Source organism: Cyrtonyx montezumae, unplaced genomic scaffold (assembly GCF_038088225.1).
Source record: "Cyrtonyx montezumae isolate F1298 unplaced genomic scaffold, pur_monq_1.0 scaffold_30, whole genome shotgun sequence".
In the NCBI taxonomy this organism is placed as follows: domain Eukaryota; kingdom Metazoa; phylum Chordata; class Aves; order Galliformes; family Odontophoridae; genus Cyrtonyx; species Cyrtonyx montezumae.
This window is the reverse complement of record NW_027072035.1, coordinates 5,718,314-5,732,366: the sequence shown is the minus strand read 5'-3', so window position 1 is coordinate 5,732,366 and position 14,053 is coordinate 5,718,314. Positions and strand designations below refer to the sequence as shown.

General features: G+C 35.9%; 1 protein-coding gene across 5 annotated transcripts in view; it reads right to left on the bottom strand.

Moving 5' to 3' along the window:
* Positions 1 to 14,053, bottom strand: part of PAM (peptidylglycine alpha-amidating monooxygenase) — a 114,647-nt gene that overhangs the window by 6,301 nt on the left and 94,293 nt on the right. For all 5 annotated transcript variants that reach the window (XM_065744216.1, XM_065744217.1, XM_065744218.1 and 2 more), the window contains 6 exons: positions 12,449 to 12,578; positions 5,806 to 5,922; positions 5,176 to 5,248; positions 4,427 to 4,634; positions 3,471 to 3,671; positions 979 to 1,097 (listed from right to left, as the gene is read on the bottom strand). In XM_065744216.1, the coding sequence (XP_065600288.1) occupies positions 979 to 1,097; positions 3,471 to 3,671; positions 4,427 to 4,634; positions 5,176 to 5,248; positions 5,806 to 5,922; positions 12,449 to 12,578 (848 nt within the window). The remainder of the gene's footprint in view (positions 1 to 978; positions 1,098 to 3,470; positions 3,672 to 4,426; positions 4,635 to 5,175; positions 5,249 to 5,805; positions 5,923 to 12,448; positions 12,579 to 14,053) is intronic.

The window sequence follows — 14,053 nt, the reverse complement described above, 5'->3', positions numbered from 1 at the left end:
ATTCTAAGAGTGGAAAACATGGCAGGACTAACGTGAGTGAAAGGAGGGGAATTACATCTCTTATTGCTTCCTTGCCTTCTTCAGGGATCACATCATGGTGATTATCAGATATATTAATGCTTAACAATTAGCATTCAATTTTATCCTATGAAGTATGAGATGCAGACTGCATATGTAGCTACAAAGGATGGTGGTATAAAAACACTTGATTGAGATATAGTTTACTAAAGGTGGACTTTTTGTTTTTTGTTCAAATCTCAGAAGGACTACTGATGTGCTAATGTTATGATAAAATTTCCCAAGTGTTTTTATACAGAGATAATGAATTCTGGTTACAAGCCCCCATATTTAGCTTTTGTCAGGGTCTGTAGGCAGCACAGAAATTTGCTGTACTCAGGAACAAACACCTTTCTGTAGTATCACTTGAAAATGGACTGCAAATCACAAGAGTGCTAACCAGAAATTCCCAATGAACTTGACATTCATTCTTTAGTCTGAGACAATCTACAATCAACAATTTTACTTTAATTTTTCATAATACTGTATAAATGCCATTTAGGTTGCAAACGAATCTTGTTCAAAGAGCAATTGTAACCATGCAGTTGAATTTTATTTCTGCTTAAGAACACCTTTCTGACATATTACTAGCATGTATTGTATGGATATTTCTGGAGCTTTTTTTTTAATATATATATATTAGTTTTTAATAACTATCTACCAACTATAAAGTAAACTGATGGTGTTAACCAAAGAGATCTTCTTAAAGGTAGTATAATTTTTGAGTATATAGAAACTAAGACTTGATTATCTAGATTCCTTACCAAGCTTATTATGAAAAATTCCTTTGAAAAACATACATTTTAAAACACCTCATTTTCTATAATAATATAATCATCTTAAATAAATTGCAGAAGTAGAAGACTATCAACAACTTCCTAAACATAAGTATACACACACAAACTCTGTACAATACTCTACCTTTCTAAGAGGAATGAAGGTATCAATTATCTCTCCAGTAGAGAAGTTCATCACAAATCCTTGCACTGGCTCTGACTCTCCAGGATAAGGCATTCCATTAACTGCAAAGAGCAGACCACCTGCAATAACATTACATTTTCTGTAACAACCCACACACTGCAAACTGTAGTGCAGATCAATGATAATAAGAAAGCATTCGTGAAAAAAGCTGTCAAAGAGACTGGCAGAGACAGAGGTAACTCAACAGGAAATTAAATAACAATAGGGAAGTTAAATAAGGTTACATAGGCAAAAGTTTGTAATTTAATATCTGGAAATGCTGTACAAATGACAAGAATGAAGAAGGCAGTATTTTACAGGTTTGGAAAATGAAAATAGGAATGTAGAAGTGTTGAAAAAAAATCGAAATGATGCTTTGCTAAGGATGTTTACTCTGATAATATAAAGTTCTTAAAATGAATCCTAAAACAGAATCAGACAGGCCACCAGTGAGACCACAATAACGTGAAAAAGGAAGCTCAATATTGTTTACCTCTTACTGTTGAAAATTATGGGGAGATTCTGACAATTTTTTTTTGTAGCAAAGATGTAAGAGAAGCAGTTCAGCTTCAAGGAGATATATACAATAAGCTTTAGAAAAGTTGGAGGTTAGTAAGTCTCTCATGGATGATATCCACGGAAGTTCAGAAGGAAGTCAAAATTTAAGTCAAGTCAAACTGCCATCTAGCACTGCAAACAGCCACACTACCAGGAGACTGGAAGAGCGTCAAAATACTTCCCATTTACAAAAAGAGGTCAAAAAGAGTGTCTAGAAAAGACATATGTATGTATGTTTCTTTCATTCCTAATAGGAGGGTAGGACAAGACTGGTGAGTGTATAGCTAAACACGGACTGCTGGAAACAAGTTGGCATGGTTTCTCAAAGGGGAAATTCAGCCTCAACAGATGGGGAAAAAAACCACACAAGTAAAGGAGACTCTGCAGACATACCTGAGATTTTCAAAAACCTCTGACAAGCTTGTACATCTGAAGTTATTAAAGAATCGAGCTGTCTCTGTTGTTGGGTGAAAGACCCACTAATGAACAGAAAGCAAAGCCCAGAGCTTAGAAGCCATTTTTCAAGACAGAAAAGCTGAGTAGTAGGATCCAGGGATTCAGGGATCAGAGGCAGAAACAATTTCATTAAATGGCCTTCAACAGGGATGTGAAGAATGGGAGTGAACAGTGACATCTCCTAGAATGGGAAAGATACTGAATTCTGTGAAATAGTTATGTGTCTTGATATCGAGAGTATCTGGAAAGATTTTTTGTTAAGAGTAATTGAATTGTCAAACAGATGGGAGAAGAGCTTCAAAGACAACTGCAGGGTGTTGCTACTGTGAGAAAAAAAAAATCTAGATCTTACACATACGATGCTTAGATTGGAACTCACAGTGACAGCTCAAGATCAAAGAGCCAACAACTAAAGCTCTCTGAAATCTTTGGCTGCACGTGCAGTGGCAGTTAGAATTTAAAAGAATGCTGAGCAACAACAGGAAGAGCATTAGTAAAGCAGGACACAATTTTGAGACTGTGTAAGAATTTATCATGCCCTTACATTGAATACTGATTGCTGGTTAACTCTCTGCATCTCAAGAAAGGATTGGAAAAACTCATGGCCACCAGGTTTATAGAGAGGTACTATGATTACGAAGTCAAAATGTATTGCCTACCACATCTCAAACAAACCTTAGGGTGTGTGAGGAGAAAAAGAGGAGTGGATCACAAAGTACAGTCAGACATGCATACCCTCCCTAGAACGCATCTCCTGCTGCCAATGTCAGAGGGAGCAGTGGGCTCTACATACCAAGTATCTCAACTTGTTCAATTCTTAAATCCTTGAAATGTGAAACAGAAATTAACTTGGTAATAGATTCGATATACACTAGAGTCAGGAGTGTATATTCCTGGTCTAGTTCTTAACCTTTCCATTACTTTCAGTATTGGCATTAAAAATCTGACTAAAAACCTTAATACGGTAACTGTATTAGTCACCAAGTTTTAACAGTAAATCCCACAACTTTTAAAGTAGAAGTATTTGCTTTCATATTTATTGTTTTAAGAAACTCAACACTTTTCTTGATGGCTTGGAAAGTTTTTGGTTTGCTCTTTTTAATGGAACTTGAAATGAATATTTTAAAAGATAATTTCTAAGGAATTATTGACGGTGCAGTCACTGGGAAGCAAACAATATCATCTACTTGTTGACATCACATTTAGGGAGCCTACTCAGTCATTTCTCTGCAGCAGAGATTTATACAAGCTTTCCTTCCTGCAAATTGGAAAAACAGCTCTAAAATTTTCCATTACATCAACACCACTTTGAAAGAGAATAAATATCTGGCTGAAGATACATTTTAGAGCTCTCTATAAAGTAACATATTTTATGTATATTGTGACATACTGACATCAACCAACTACTTGAAATCTCAAGAACAGGAAAAAAAAATTACCTGGAGCATATGAAACAGCAAACAACTCTCTTCCAAATGATTTGTGCTTTATTTCTCTTACAAACTCCCCAGTTTCTAATCTGAAGCACTGAATTCGACCATTTTCCCTGTCTGCAACACAGAGCTGGCCCAGTTCAGAGATCAGAGCTAAGCTGTGTGGGATACGAAACTGTCCAGGCCTGGCTTTGCCTGAAGAAGTCTCTGCAAAACAAAATATCCACAATACTTGTTAAAGTATACACTGAAACTATCAGTTCTGCTTCAAAATATCAATATTTCACATAATGCAGCATAGCATTGGGAAAAGAATAAACACCGTTTCCTCCTACTTCTAATAATTTTACTCACTTAAGGAAGCTGTGACACTGTTTCACACTATCTTTATAAAATCTGAATTTATAAATTGGCTACTCCTCTACAAAATCTGACAAAGCTTATTCTCTGAAAGGCAGAAATGTAATTTCAAACAGATAAGATCATTTCAGTAACTCTTAGAAAAATTATAAAGGCTTAACAATTGGATCAAATTTTTACAAAAAAGATATATATAGATTTTGAAAGTCAGAACTTTTTATTGATACAAAAAGACATGCCAATACTTAAGACAAATACATGCTAACACGCTGCTGTACTTCTGTTTAGTAAATGTATAAATACCCACAACAACTAGCAGAACAAATAGGAGAAACCTGGAGTCCAATGATAAAGTAAAAAATTCATCTGAGGCCTTGAAGGTATGATGGTTTTACATTTTTACATTTACAAAATTTGACTTTTTTTTTTAATGAGAGCATCAACAGTGCCAACAATTTCACAGTTCATGGTAACATGACTTGATGAGTTTAGTAGGTAGGGATGGTGTTAGGAGGATGGTTGGACTAGATGATCTTGTAGGTCCTTTCCAACCTAATGAACCTATGAACCTATGACATCAGTGAAGTACCAAGAACTCTAACCTTCTCCCCACTGCATGATGAACAGCCCACTTGGAGAGAACTGAATGATTCGGCTGTTGCAGTAGCCATCGGACACGTAAATGCTGCCAGTGACTGGATCCACAGCCACATCAGTGGGTTGGCAGAAATGACTGCTGTCACTGCCTGGCTGCAGAGCTACTCCAAGGATCAGCAATGGTTCTTCTGCATCTGCTCCCAGTTTGAAAACCTTTTTGATCAATGGGAAAAGAGAAGAGGCTTCAATTATGGAGGGTGAAATCGAGAAGAGAGATGACAACCACTGGAAAGTACATACATTATTCTGCATAAAATAAATTCATATACTAAGCACGAAATTAACATTTTGATTATGACATCTACTATCAGCTTTGTAACAGTTTTAATCCTGATAAATTTCTTCTTAACACATAAATTTCCCGTGATTACAGCAAATAAACCAGTTGCACATTCAGAGTTGGAGTGCACAAGAAAACTGAGCAAAGACCTAGCACAAAAATCCATTTTCTTTTAAAAGAATCACTGTTTTCAAACAGGTATTTTTTACTTCTCAATACTATGTACAAATTACCCCACATAACTGTATGCCATGAAGGCCATAGGAACCATTTTCTGTGGGCATATTCTTAACATTTGTCTTAACTGACCTATATTAATAGTATATACGGTAAGTTCACTTAAACCTTGAGGGAAGCAAACAAAAAAAAATGGCAAAATACTAAGGTTTAGATATTACAACTTTAAAAATGTACCTGATGGAGAGCTACATCAGTGACCCAGTAGTTACCATCTTTATCTATACTCAAACCATGTGGTAAATAAAATCTGCAAGCATAAATGTAGAAGAATCAAGTTGAAAATTTATTTTGAGATGAATGATGTAAAAGTAGATTTGAAGATTTCATTTTTTAATTGTGAAATAGTAATATGTTTATCTTAACACATAAGCAATATTTTCTGATAGAGTACCACTCTACAAACTAATAACCTGTTGGCATTTCACACACACACAGAAGATATTTTAACAGTACAGGATTTTCTTTACAGGAGTACCTCACATTTAGAATTCACTTTTTCTTTGCCTTCTCAGTCCGTCTACCATTTGGTGACTTTAAAGAAAACAGACAACACTTCTAATTTCTGCTGATCTGACTGGTAGGTTAAATGACAGAAATTGGTAGAAAGCAGGTGGAGTAAAGAAGGTAAATTTGGATTATTTGCTGATTTTTCTGTTGTTTAAAAACTCAAGAAGTTACAATCACACAATGCGATATAAAATAGGCATGTGAAAATGGACTGGGGACTTCTGGGGCTAAAGTATACAGAAATGTTAACAGTTCTACTAGTAAAGGCAAAAAGTAAAGACAAACCACAAAACTTACAAATTTTTGCCTGTGGAACGCAGCTGCTTTGCATTACTTGGATTCAGAACGAGAATCGTGTTTTGTTCAATTGGTCCAAGCCCTCTTTGTTGATAAACAAATTTGCTGTCAAAAGAGCTACACAAAAACATTGGAATACAAAGCCAGTATTAGAACAGTCCAATGGTGACCAGTACACACAAAACTTAGTCAGGTTTTATATTTTAATTCCAGTGGGGGTGACTTTTATTTATTTATTTTTTAAGTCTTATTTTACTATTGTATAATAAAAAAAATTCTGATGTTGGAATATCTGCATTTCCTACTAAGGTTACGACATCCTAATTCAGGAGCACAAAAACAACTCAGCAACAATTAAAGATACTTTTAAAGCAAGGCAGCAAACAAAAAAGCCTTGCAAGTTTTTTTATTGTTGTTGGTTTTTATTCTTTCATTTTCCTCTTTAGTGTGGCAAATAAAGACAATGCAGTCTAGGTACACACACAGTTAATCACCAGGGCATAATTACCACTATGAACTGATGTATATATACATGCTTCTCTTACACGCACAGCTCCATGCACAATTTTCTAAGTACACGTAATTTCTTAATAAAAAATTTTTTAAACAATTGCAATGTTACTGTTTTTTTTTTTTTTGAAATTAAGAAATAGAAGAGATTAACATTCCAGAATATATTTGCCAGACATAAAATTACTATGTTTAGTAAAGAATAAAATAATTAATTGCTTGTGACCCTACAGAGAAGCTGGCTATTCCTTCAACCCATTGAAATGCATTCAGCCTTCAAACGCTCTGTTTACCTTCATTAAAACATTGTGAACAAAATTTAGGTATAAACGTTAGAAAATTGTATTTCATTATGGACAAAACATGTTAATAAATGACATGCTGTTCCCTCCTGCCATATATTTTTAAAACCATTTTTAATCCCCCTAAGAGAAACCCAAATATGACTGATGCAATTTGGTAAACAAGAATATATTTTGTAGTCGCAGCCAAGGCAATGAATAAAGCTACTAAGGCTTTAAATTCCATAGTCCTAAAAGCCTAGTCTTTCCATAATATTAAATACTCATATGTCTAGAATTTTCAGCAAGGAAATGCAATAATGGCTTCATTTATAACCAGAAAAAACTGTAAAATAACGCATTCAAGTTTATACATGGGCTAGAATTAAGAAATATTAAGTAACATTGTCTTTATGTATGCTATCTGTAGCTACTTATTTATCTGCTGACAAAAATCAATACATCCTTTTCACTGGGAATGATCATGCACAAAATGCTACTAAAACTCTCTGCAGAGCCCTTCCTGAACACTTTGCCAAGATGCTGAAGTGATATGCACAGAATTACAGAATATTTGAGGTTGGCATGGTCCTCCGGGTCTTGTGTGGTCCAACACCTGCTCCAGTAGTGGCCACCCAAAGCAGTGTGCCCAGGCCCACGTTCGGTTGGCTTCTGAAGGTCCCCAGGCCCCGCAGCCTGGACCTGTGACAGTGCTCCACACACCTATACAGCACGTAAGTCCTGTGCTCCAGTTTGTGACAACTGGCTCTTTTCCTGTCCTGGGTCACCACTGGAAAGAATCTGGCTCTGACCTCTTTGCACTCTCTCTTCAGATATTTATAGGCACTGATGAGATCCCCACTGAGACTTCTCCAGGGTGAAAAGCCTTAGCCCTCTCAGCTGCCTCATAGAAAGGTATACTCCAGAGTCCCTTCATTATCTTCAAATACAGCACACTTGGTGTGGCCTCACCAAAGAGGAGGGTTAGAGCTTTTGACACGCTGGCAATAATTTGCCTAATGCTGACAATCAGCCTTTACAGCAGCAAAGACAAGGTGATGGCTCACGCTCAAGGGTAACACTACTGACACACACATAATGGCCTACTGATATTCATTTGCTTTTTTGATGATAGTTGGATAGGTTTTGCTTTATTACTTACCATTACTGTACTGACATTATCTGTGATAAGCTCTCTTGGTTTTAAGCTACTATTTTCTTAATAAACAAACAAACAAACTCACAAGATCTCCCAAAAGGCCCAATTCACATTGCTTGATTTCAGTAAATGGCAGAGGCCCAAAAATCCAATACTCCTAAGGACTTGCTGCAGGTATAGATGACTACTGGAAAATCAACACTAGACAGACAAGCCTGATGATGTCTGGCAGCAGTACATTAGTTTCTGAGGCTCCTGGCTAATGTTACATCTTCATGTATGCATGCAAAGAACAAGGTTAGGGACCAAGAATCCTATTCCTGCATTCCACAACTGCATGATGGATGCCTGTTTGCTACCTATTTACCCTTGCTAAAATGTTTTAATTTATTCCACATTAATGGATACAAGTGAAAACCGATGAAGCTCAAGTTCTGTGGAGACTACTGGTATTAATCAGCACAGCTAATCACAGAAGAGAATCCCAAGATTCTGGGGACACATATTCTACAAGAACAATAGCAACAACAACAAGAAAACAAGTTTCTATCTTTTTGCAGAACTGACTAGCAAGACAGCTTAAGAAACTGATCAACTTCCCTTAGTATTCTAGATCCTACGAACAGTCCTACCCAGACCTGTTAGCAACTACTCAGCTCTTCTGGGAGCTGGGTGCTTTCAGCATGAATATGAGACTGTAAGGTATTTTCAGCAAAGGAAGCCTAGTGAACATTGAAATGAGGCTATGAGTAGAATTTCACGCATCTTCTCCCTGTCCAATATTCTTGTCTAGGAATTAGAGTAGCATGCTACAGAGTCACTTTTTTTTTTTTTGATAAAAAGGAATATAAAATACTGCTAGTTAAAAAGAAAAGACAAAAAAAACAACAAAATAATCGAGCACATTAATATTAAACACCGTATTACTCTGCTCCATCATGGTTTTCTAATAGGTTCTACAGCTTCATATCAAAGGACAGCTACAATATGCTGAAAGTCACAACTTCTAAATTCAAACTCCAATATAATTTCACAGCTATTTTTCTGCTTCTCAGCTGGGCACTTCGTACCAATATAAACAATTCGGTACTACATCTAATGTCTTTCTGGCGTGCTATATAACAAGCTTAGACAGACCACCTGATCTCATAACAATTGAAAGTATAACCCAGAGCTCTATGCTTAAGTCAATATCCTGGCACTGTGTTCAGCCTAAATTAAACCTACCTACCTACCTTGTCAGGAATGCAATAAAGATGTTCAAGATAGATTTTATATTCTTTATGATGTTTTTTATTATTTTTTTTTATAATTTGCTCACACCATCAATCCTTTATTCATCACAAAATCCAAAAACTTTCAAATGATTAATTGCTCAACTAGCTGAATAATTCCATCTTCTTAGTGAATTGCACAATGTACATACCGGATGAAAGAAAAAAACCCTGAAAACAGTATGTGGTAAGAGAACACGAATAATTTAAAGAGATGATTATTACTTTCCCTTTTAAACTATGCCAAGAAAGAATTAAGAGCCACTGAAAAGCTCCTACTATATTATAGGACTTGTCATTGTGTAACTGTTTCTGCACTCCAAAAGCAGACTAAAGTTGCCTTATAACACAGCACAGACTATTCAATCCAGCTATATTTAGCTGAACAAGGATCCAGCTTTTATGGCATGTATTAATAATACATTGCAAACTTCCGTGCAGTTTCTAATTGCACAGATTCTTTTCTTTTCTTTCCTTTACTTTTCATTTTTTCTTCTTCTTTTTTTTTTTTTTTTTTGTAATTTATTCCTGTATTATGTTAGTGGAGCATTAGAATAGAAAATGTGAGAGCTTTCAGGCTCGATTCATCATGTTTACTATTTGCTAAGGAAAATTATACTCAATTACTTGTGTTTATGCAGCTATAATGACAAACATTAGCTTCCAAGATAACTTCTTATCCCTCCACATACAAAAGTGACAGGAATGACACAATTATTTTGCTATAACAGAGAATCAAATATATTGGGCCTCTGTACTCTGAAATGAGGTAACTGATGGACAATAAAGCAGAAATGAGAAATCACAAGGAGATGAATTAAAAACAAATTCCCTTTGTTTGCAAAAGGAAGCAACAATATCAAATGAAGTGTTTAGGTAGCAGATAAAATACCTTTATGAAACTGACTTTTCCACAGTGTGCAACAGTCAAACTCTAGAATTCACTGATAAAGGTGTAAAGGTTTCACAGGGTGTAGGAGACTAATATTTTATATCATTGCCTCAGGGATTACTAAACTATAAATAAGCTGGTATGGTTGTTGATGGGATAATTCCCTACAGCTTCACAACATAAATCACTGTTTCTGGGCAGCTCCCATAATAACAGGCTACAGATACTCAGAATATGTGCAATGGCTGCTGTTCAGAACTGGACTGACTTAAGAGAATATTTCTGGAACCCAGTATAGTTATTAGATACATCAACAGATTTCAGACCCATGCCAGTGCCCCATCACTCTCAGACAAAATACATTTCTCCTTTTATCTCATCTAAAACTACCCTTTGTCAGTTGAAAACCATTGCCCCTTTTCCTGTCAACTGAAGGCCTTAGTTAGAAATTTCTCCACCTGTCCTATAAACTGTTTTTATACACTGAAAGATCACAATTAAGGTCTCATCAGAGCCTTGCTTTTTTCTAGGCTGAACAACTCCTACACTCACAGCCTCTCTTCACAGGAGAGGTGCTCCAGCCCTCAGATCAGGCCCCACCTGCTGCAGCAGGTCCGTGTCTTGTGATTAGCCCCAGAGTAGTACTGCAAGTTGGGTTTTATGAGGCTGGAGTAAAGGGACCGAGTTGACTCCCTCAATCTGCTGGCCAAGCTTCTTTTGAAGCAGCCCAGGATACAGATGTTTTTCCAGGCAGCAGCAAATTGCCAACTCACATTCATGTTTTCATCCACCAGTATCCTGAGGCCTTTCTCTGAAGAGCTACTTCCTATTATTTCATCACCTTGTCTATACTGACGTCTCGTACTGCTGCAGCCTAGGTGCAGCACCCTACATCTTCTTGAACTTCAGGATGTTCACACAGCTCAAATTCTCAAGACTGTAAAGGTCCCTCTGTATGGTGCTCCTTCCCCTCTCAAAGGTCAGCTGAACCACTCAGCTTGGTGTCATGTGCAAACTTGATGAGGGCGCAGTCAATCCCAAAATCTACGTCAGTAATACAGATGTTAAACAGTACTGGTCCCAGAATCTGAGGAACACCATTCATTACTGGCTCCATTTGGACTCTGAGCCACAGGCTTTAAATCTTTGGTTAAGACCATCCAGTCAATTACTTATCCCTCTAAACAGACCATACATCAAACTTTACGTTTAAATTTTGTACGCTTTGTAATACTGCTTTGTCTCATATTCCAGTTTTTTATTCTGGGCTGTAGATACACCTCAGTAGCCAGAATCCCAAGAACATACATTTCAGAAGTGGGAAATGAATAAAATTACCATTTTATTTTCAAATATTTTTTCAGTACTTTCTTTAGTGAAAGAGCAAAATTTGTGCTCATCTGTAGGATAACAAGAAAAAAAAAAACAAAATAAAACAAATAAAAAAAAAACAATACCAGCACATTTACTTGAAGAGGGTTACTTGAAGTTGCAGCATGCACCACTCTTTCAAATTTGTCTATATTTTTATACACTTGAGCTGCAGAGATCACGGGTACAATGCACAAGAACATAACTCACTGCCTGATCTTCTCCAGTATGTTATTTAGCTTTTACCTACAGAAGAGTATTCTAAGCATCACTGTACTATAATGTTGAGAAAACTGCTCCTCTGAACTTTGAAAAATATGTTAAAAAAAAACACTGAAAAAACAAACAAAAAACAACAAAAAAACCTTACAGTTTAGCCTTATAGTTACATACATGAAAAAGACAGGCTTAGAAAAATTAGAAAAGCAAATTCACTACCAACATTCTATCAAAGGCTATTACTAATTACTTCCAGTGTTCTGGTACAATTTGAGGCACCTACAGTTAGCTATGCTGTTTAAAAGTGAAAGACAGAATTATATAAACAGGGATGCTATATTCTATTTGGAATGTTCTGTTGTTAGATAATACACTTTTGGGTGTATTAAACACTAAAAGAACTTTTTTTTCCTTTTTGAGATGACACTAGTTTTTAATTCAGTCAGTAATGAAAACACATTCTGAGAAACTTCTCTTTAGCAATTCTTTTTTTTTTTTTCCCCAGTGCATTTAAAGACAGATGCACTCAATTCAGATTCACTGAGGCTAGCTCTGCATGTCTTAAACCCAGGCATCAAACAGCAGTACACCTTAACAAAATATCATTCTCCCACGCTAGTTAATCCAGCCAACAACACAAAGAAGAATGGATAATTAATTTAAGTAAAGACCACATTAATTTGGTTGTACAGTTTTGAGACCTAATGTATAATGATCTCAAAACCCCGAGACATGTTCTTACTGTCTAAAGATCCAGCAACCCCATAATGCCTCTTGTTAGTCACCAGCTCTGAGTCTCCTCAAGGCACTTTCAGCCAAAGAGCTGAATCTTAAATAGTAAAGGAACTGCAACCTGTTTTCTTTCTTCAAGAAGATATTTAAATAGCATACACCAATTTAATCTTTTAACATTTAATTCTGCAAAGTATCTACTTACTTCTCGTCCCAAATATGGTCACCTCTGTGGAAGATAACTAGGTTATTTTCAGGGTCCAGAGCCAAACCAGAAACTTGGCCTAGTTTGAGGTCTAACCCTGGCCACTCCACAGCCTCTTCTATATGGAAATCTGATCAAAGAAACAAAGCAAAGACGTTAATGCAGCATATTTATTAAAAAAACAACCAAACAACCAAAAAAACAACCAAACAAAAAAAAAAAACAACACAAAATTAGTAATCTGGAGTGTTTGATATTGTATAGATAGTCTATTACATGCATAACTTTCATGAATGCACTGCAATTCAATTCCAAGCATAATCTTATTGCAGTAAAGCATGCACAAACACTGGAATCCTGTTATATGCAGAAATACAGGAATTTTGAAACTGCTTTTGACTTCATTCTTCTATGTCTTATAGGCATATAGATATACAGATTCTAGATGTCTGAGGAGCTCTGTAAATACTTTCTAACACTGAACAATTACTGAAACTCCACTGCTATTAAAAAAAACTACATAAAATTACAGTATATATAATCATACATTATATTATATAATTATATTTACTATATATAATTATATAATATTACAGGCATGAATAAGAAATGGATGTCTATGTCTGATGAAAGAAATGCCATTGCTTATGAATGAGAACAGTATTTAAGAACAAATGCTGGGCAGTTTTTGAGTAACACAAACCTGATCTTCATACCAAATCAAAAGAACAGGAAGTAGGCAAGTGAACCACTACTAAGAAGTTGGATAATTCCTGCATTTGCTTTAAATTATAGAACTCCTCAATGAAGGAAGAGAAATATAGTTGTAACTTCAAGATTAAAATCAGGAATGTAAAAAGAAGTTTGCTTCAATCTCTGTTTTACGTAAAAACTGACTGGCTGTTTAAAGACATGAACAGAAGAAGTAAAAAAAAAATCAGAAAAATTGCAGAGCGTTGACTAAGAGGAACAATTTCTCACAAATAAAGTTCTTAATGTGTAACCAGAAGGAGTTTTGTTGCATTGCTGTTGCACTGTGAAAGAAAAAATGAAGTGGGACACAATCCCCCAGATCTTCAGATCACCAACATCTGCAACCCAAAAACCATAACCCCCACTTCTTAATACTTGCAAGAGATGCACTCTAATGAGTAACAGCAAAGGTGTGGAGGAAGGAAAACAATCTACTAAAAATAATTCTAAAAATATTAGAAAAATAGTGCTGAAACCTAGCTCACACTACGAGATGTTTTAACTTTGTAGTTTTAGATTACAGAGCAGGTTACAGAGAAACCAGGGCAAATTTAAGCCAGTCATCATCTGCACTGAACACAAACAAGGAACTGCAAAATTCTGAAACGAATTCTATCCTAATCTGAAATAGTTCTAGTCTGAAAAAAAAACCAACACAAAACTTTAAGCTAAAAGAATTGTTGAGAAAAAAGTCACACATATTCAAAAAACCCACAGTACTTCTGTACAGTACAGCTCATTAACAGCAGGCACAGTACCAGGTATACTTGCCTGCACCAGGACACCAGGGTTTGGAAAGGAACTAAAGGATGTGAATCCAGTGTCACTTGTTCATCCTATATCAAAGTGATC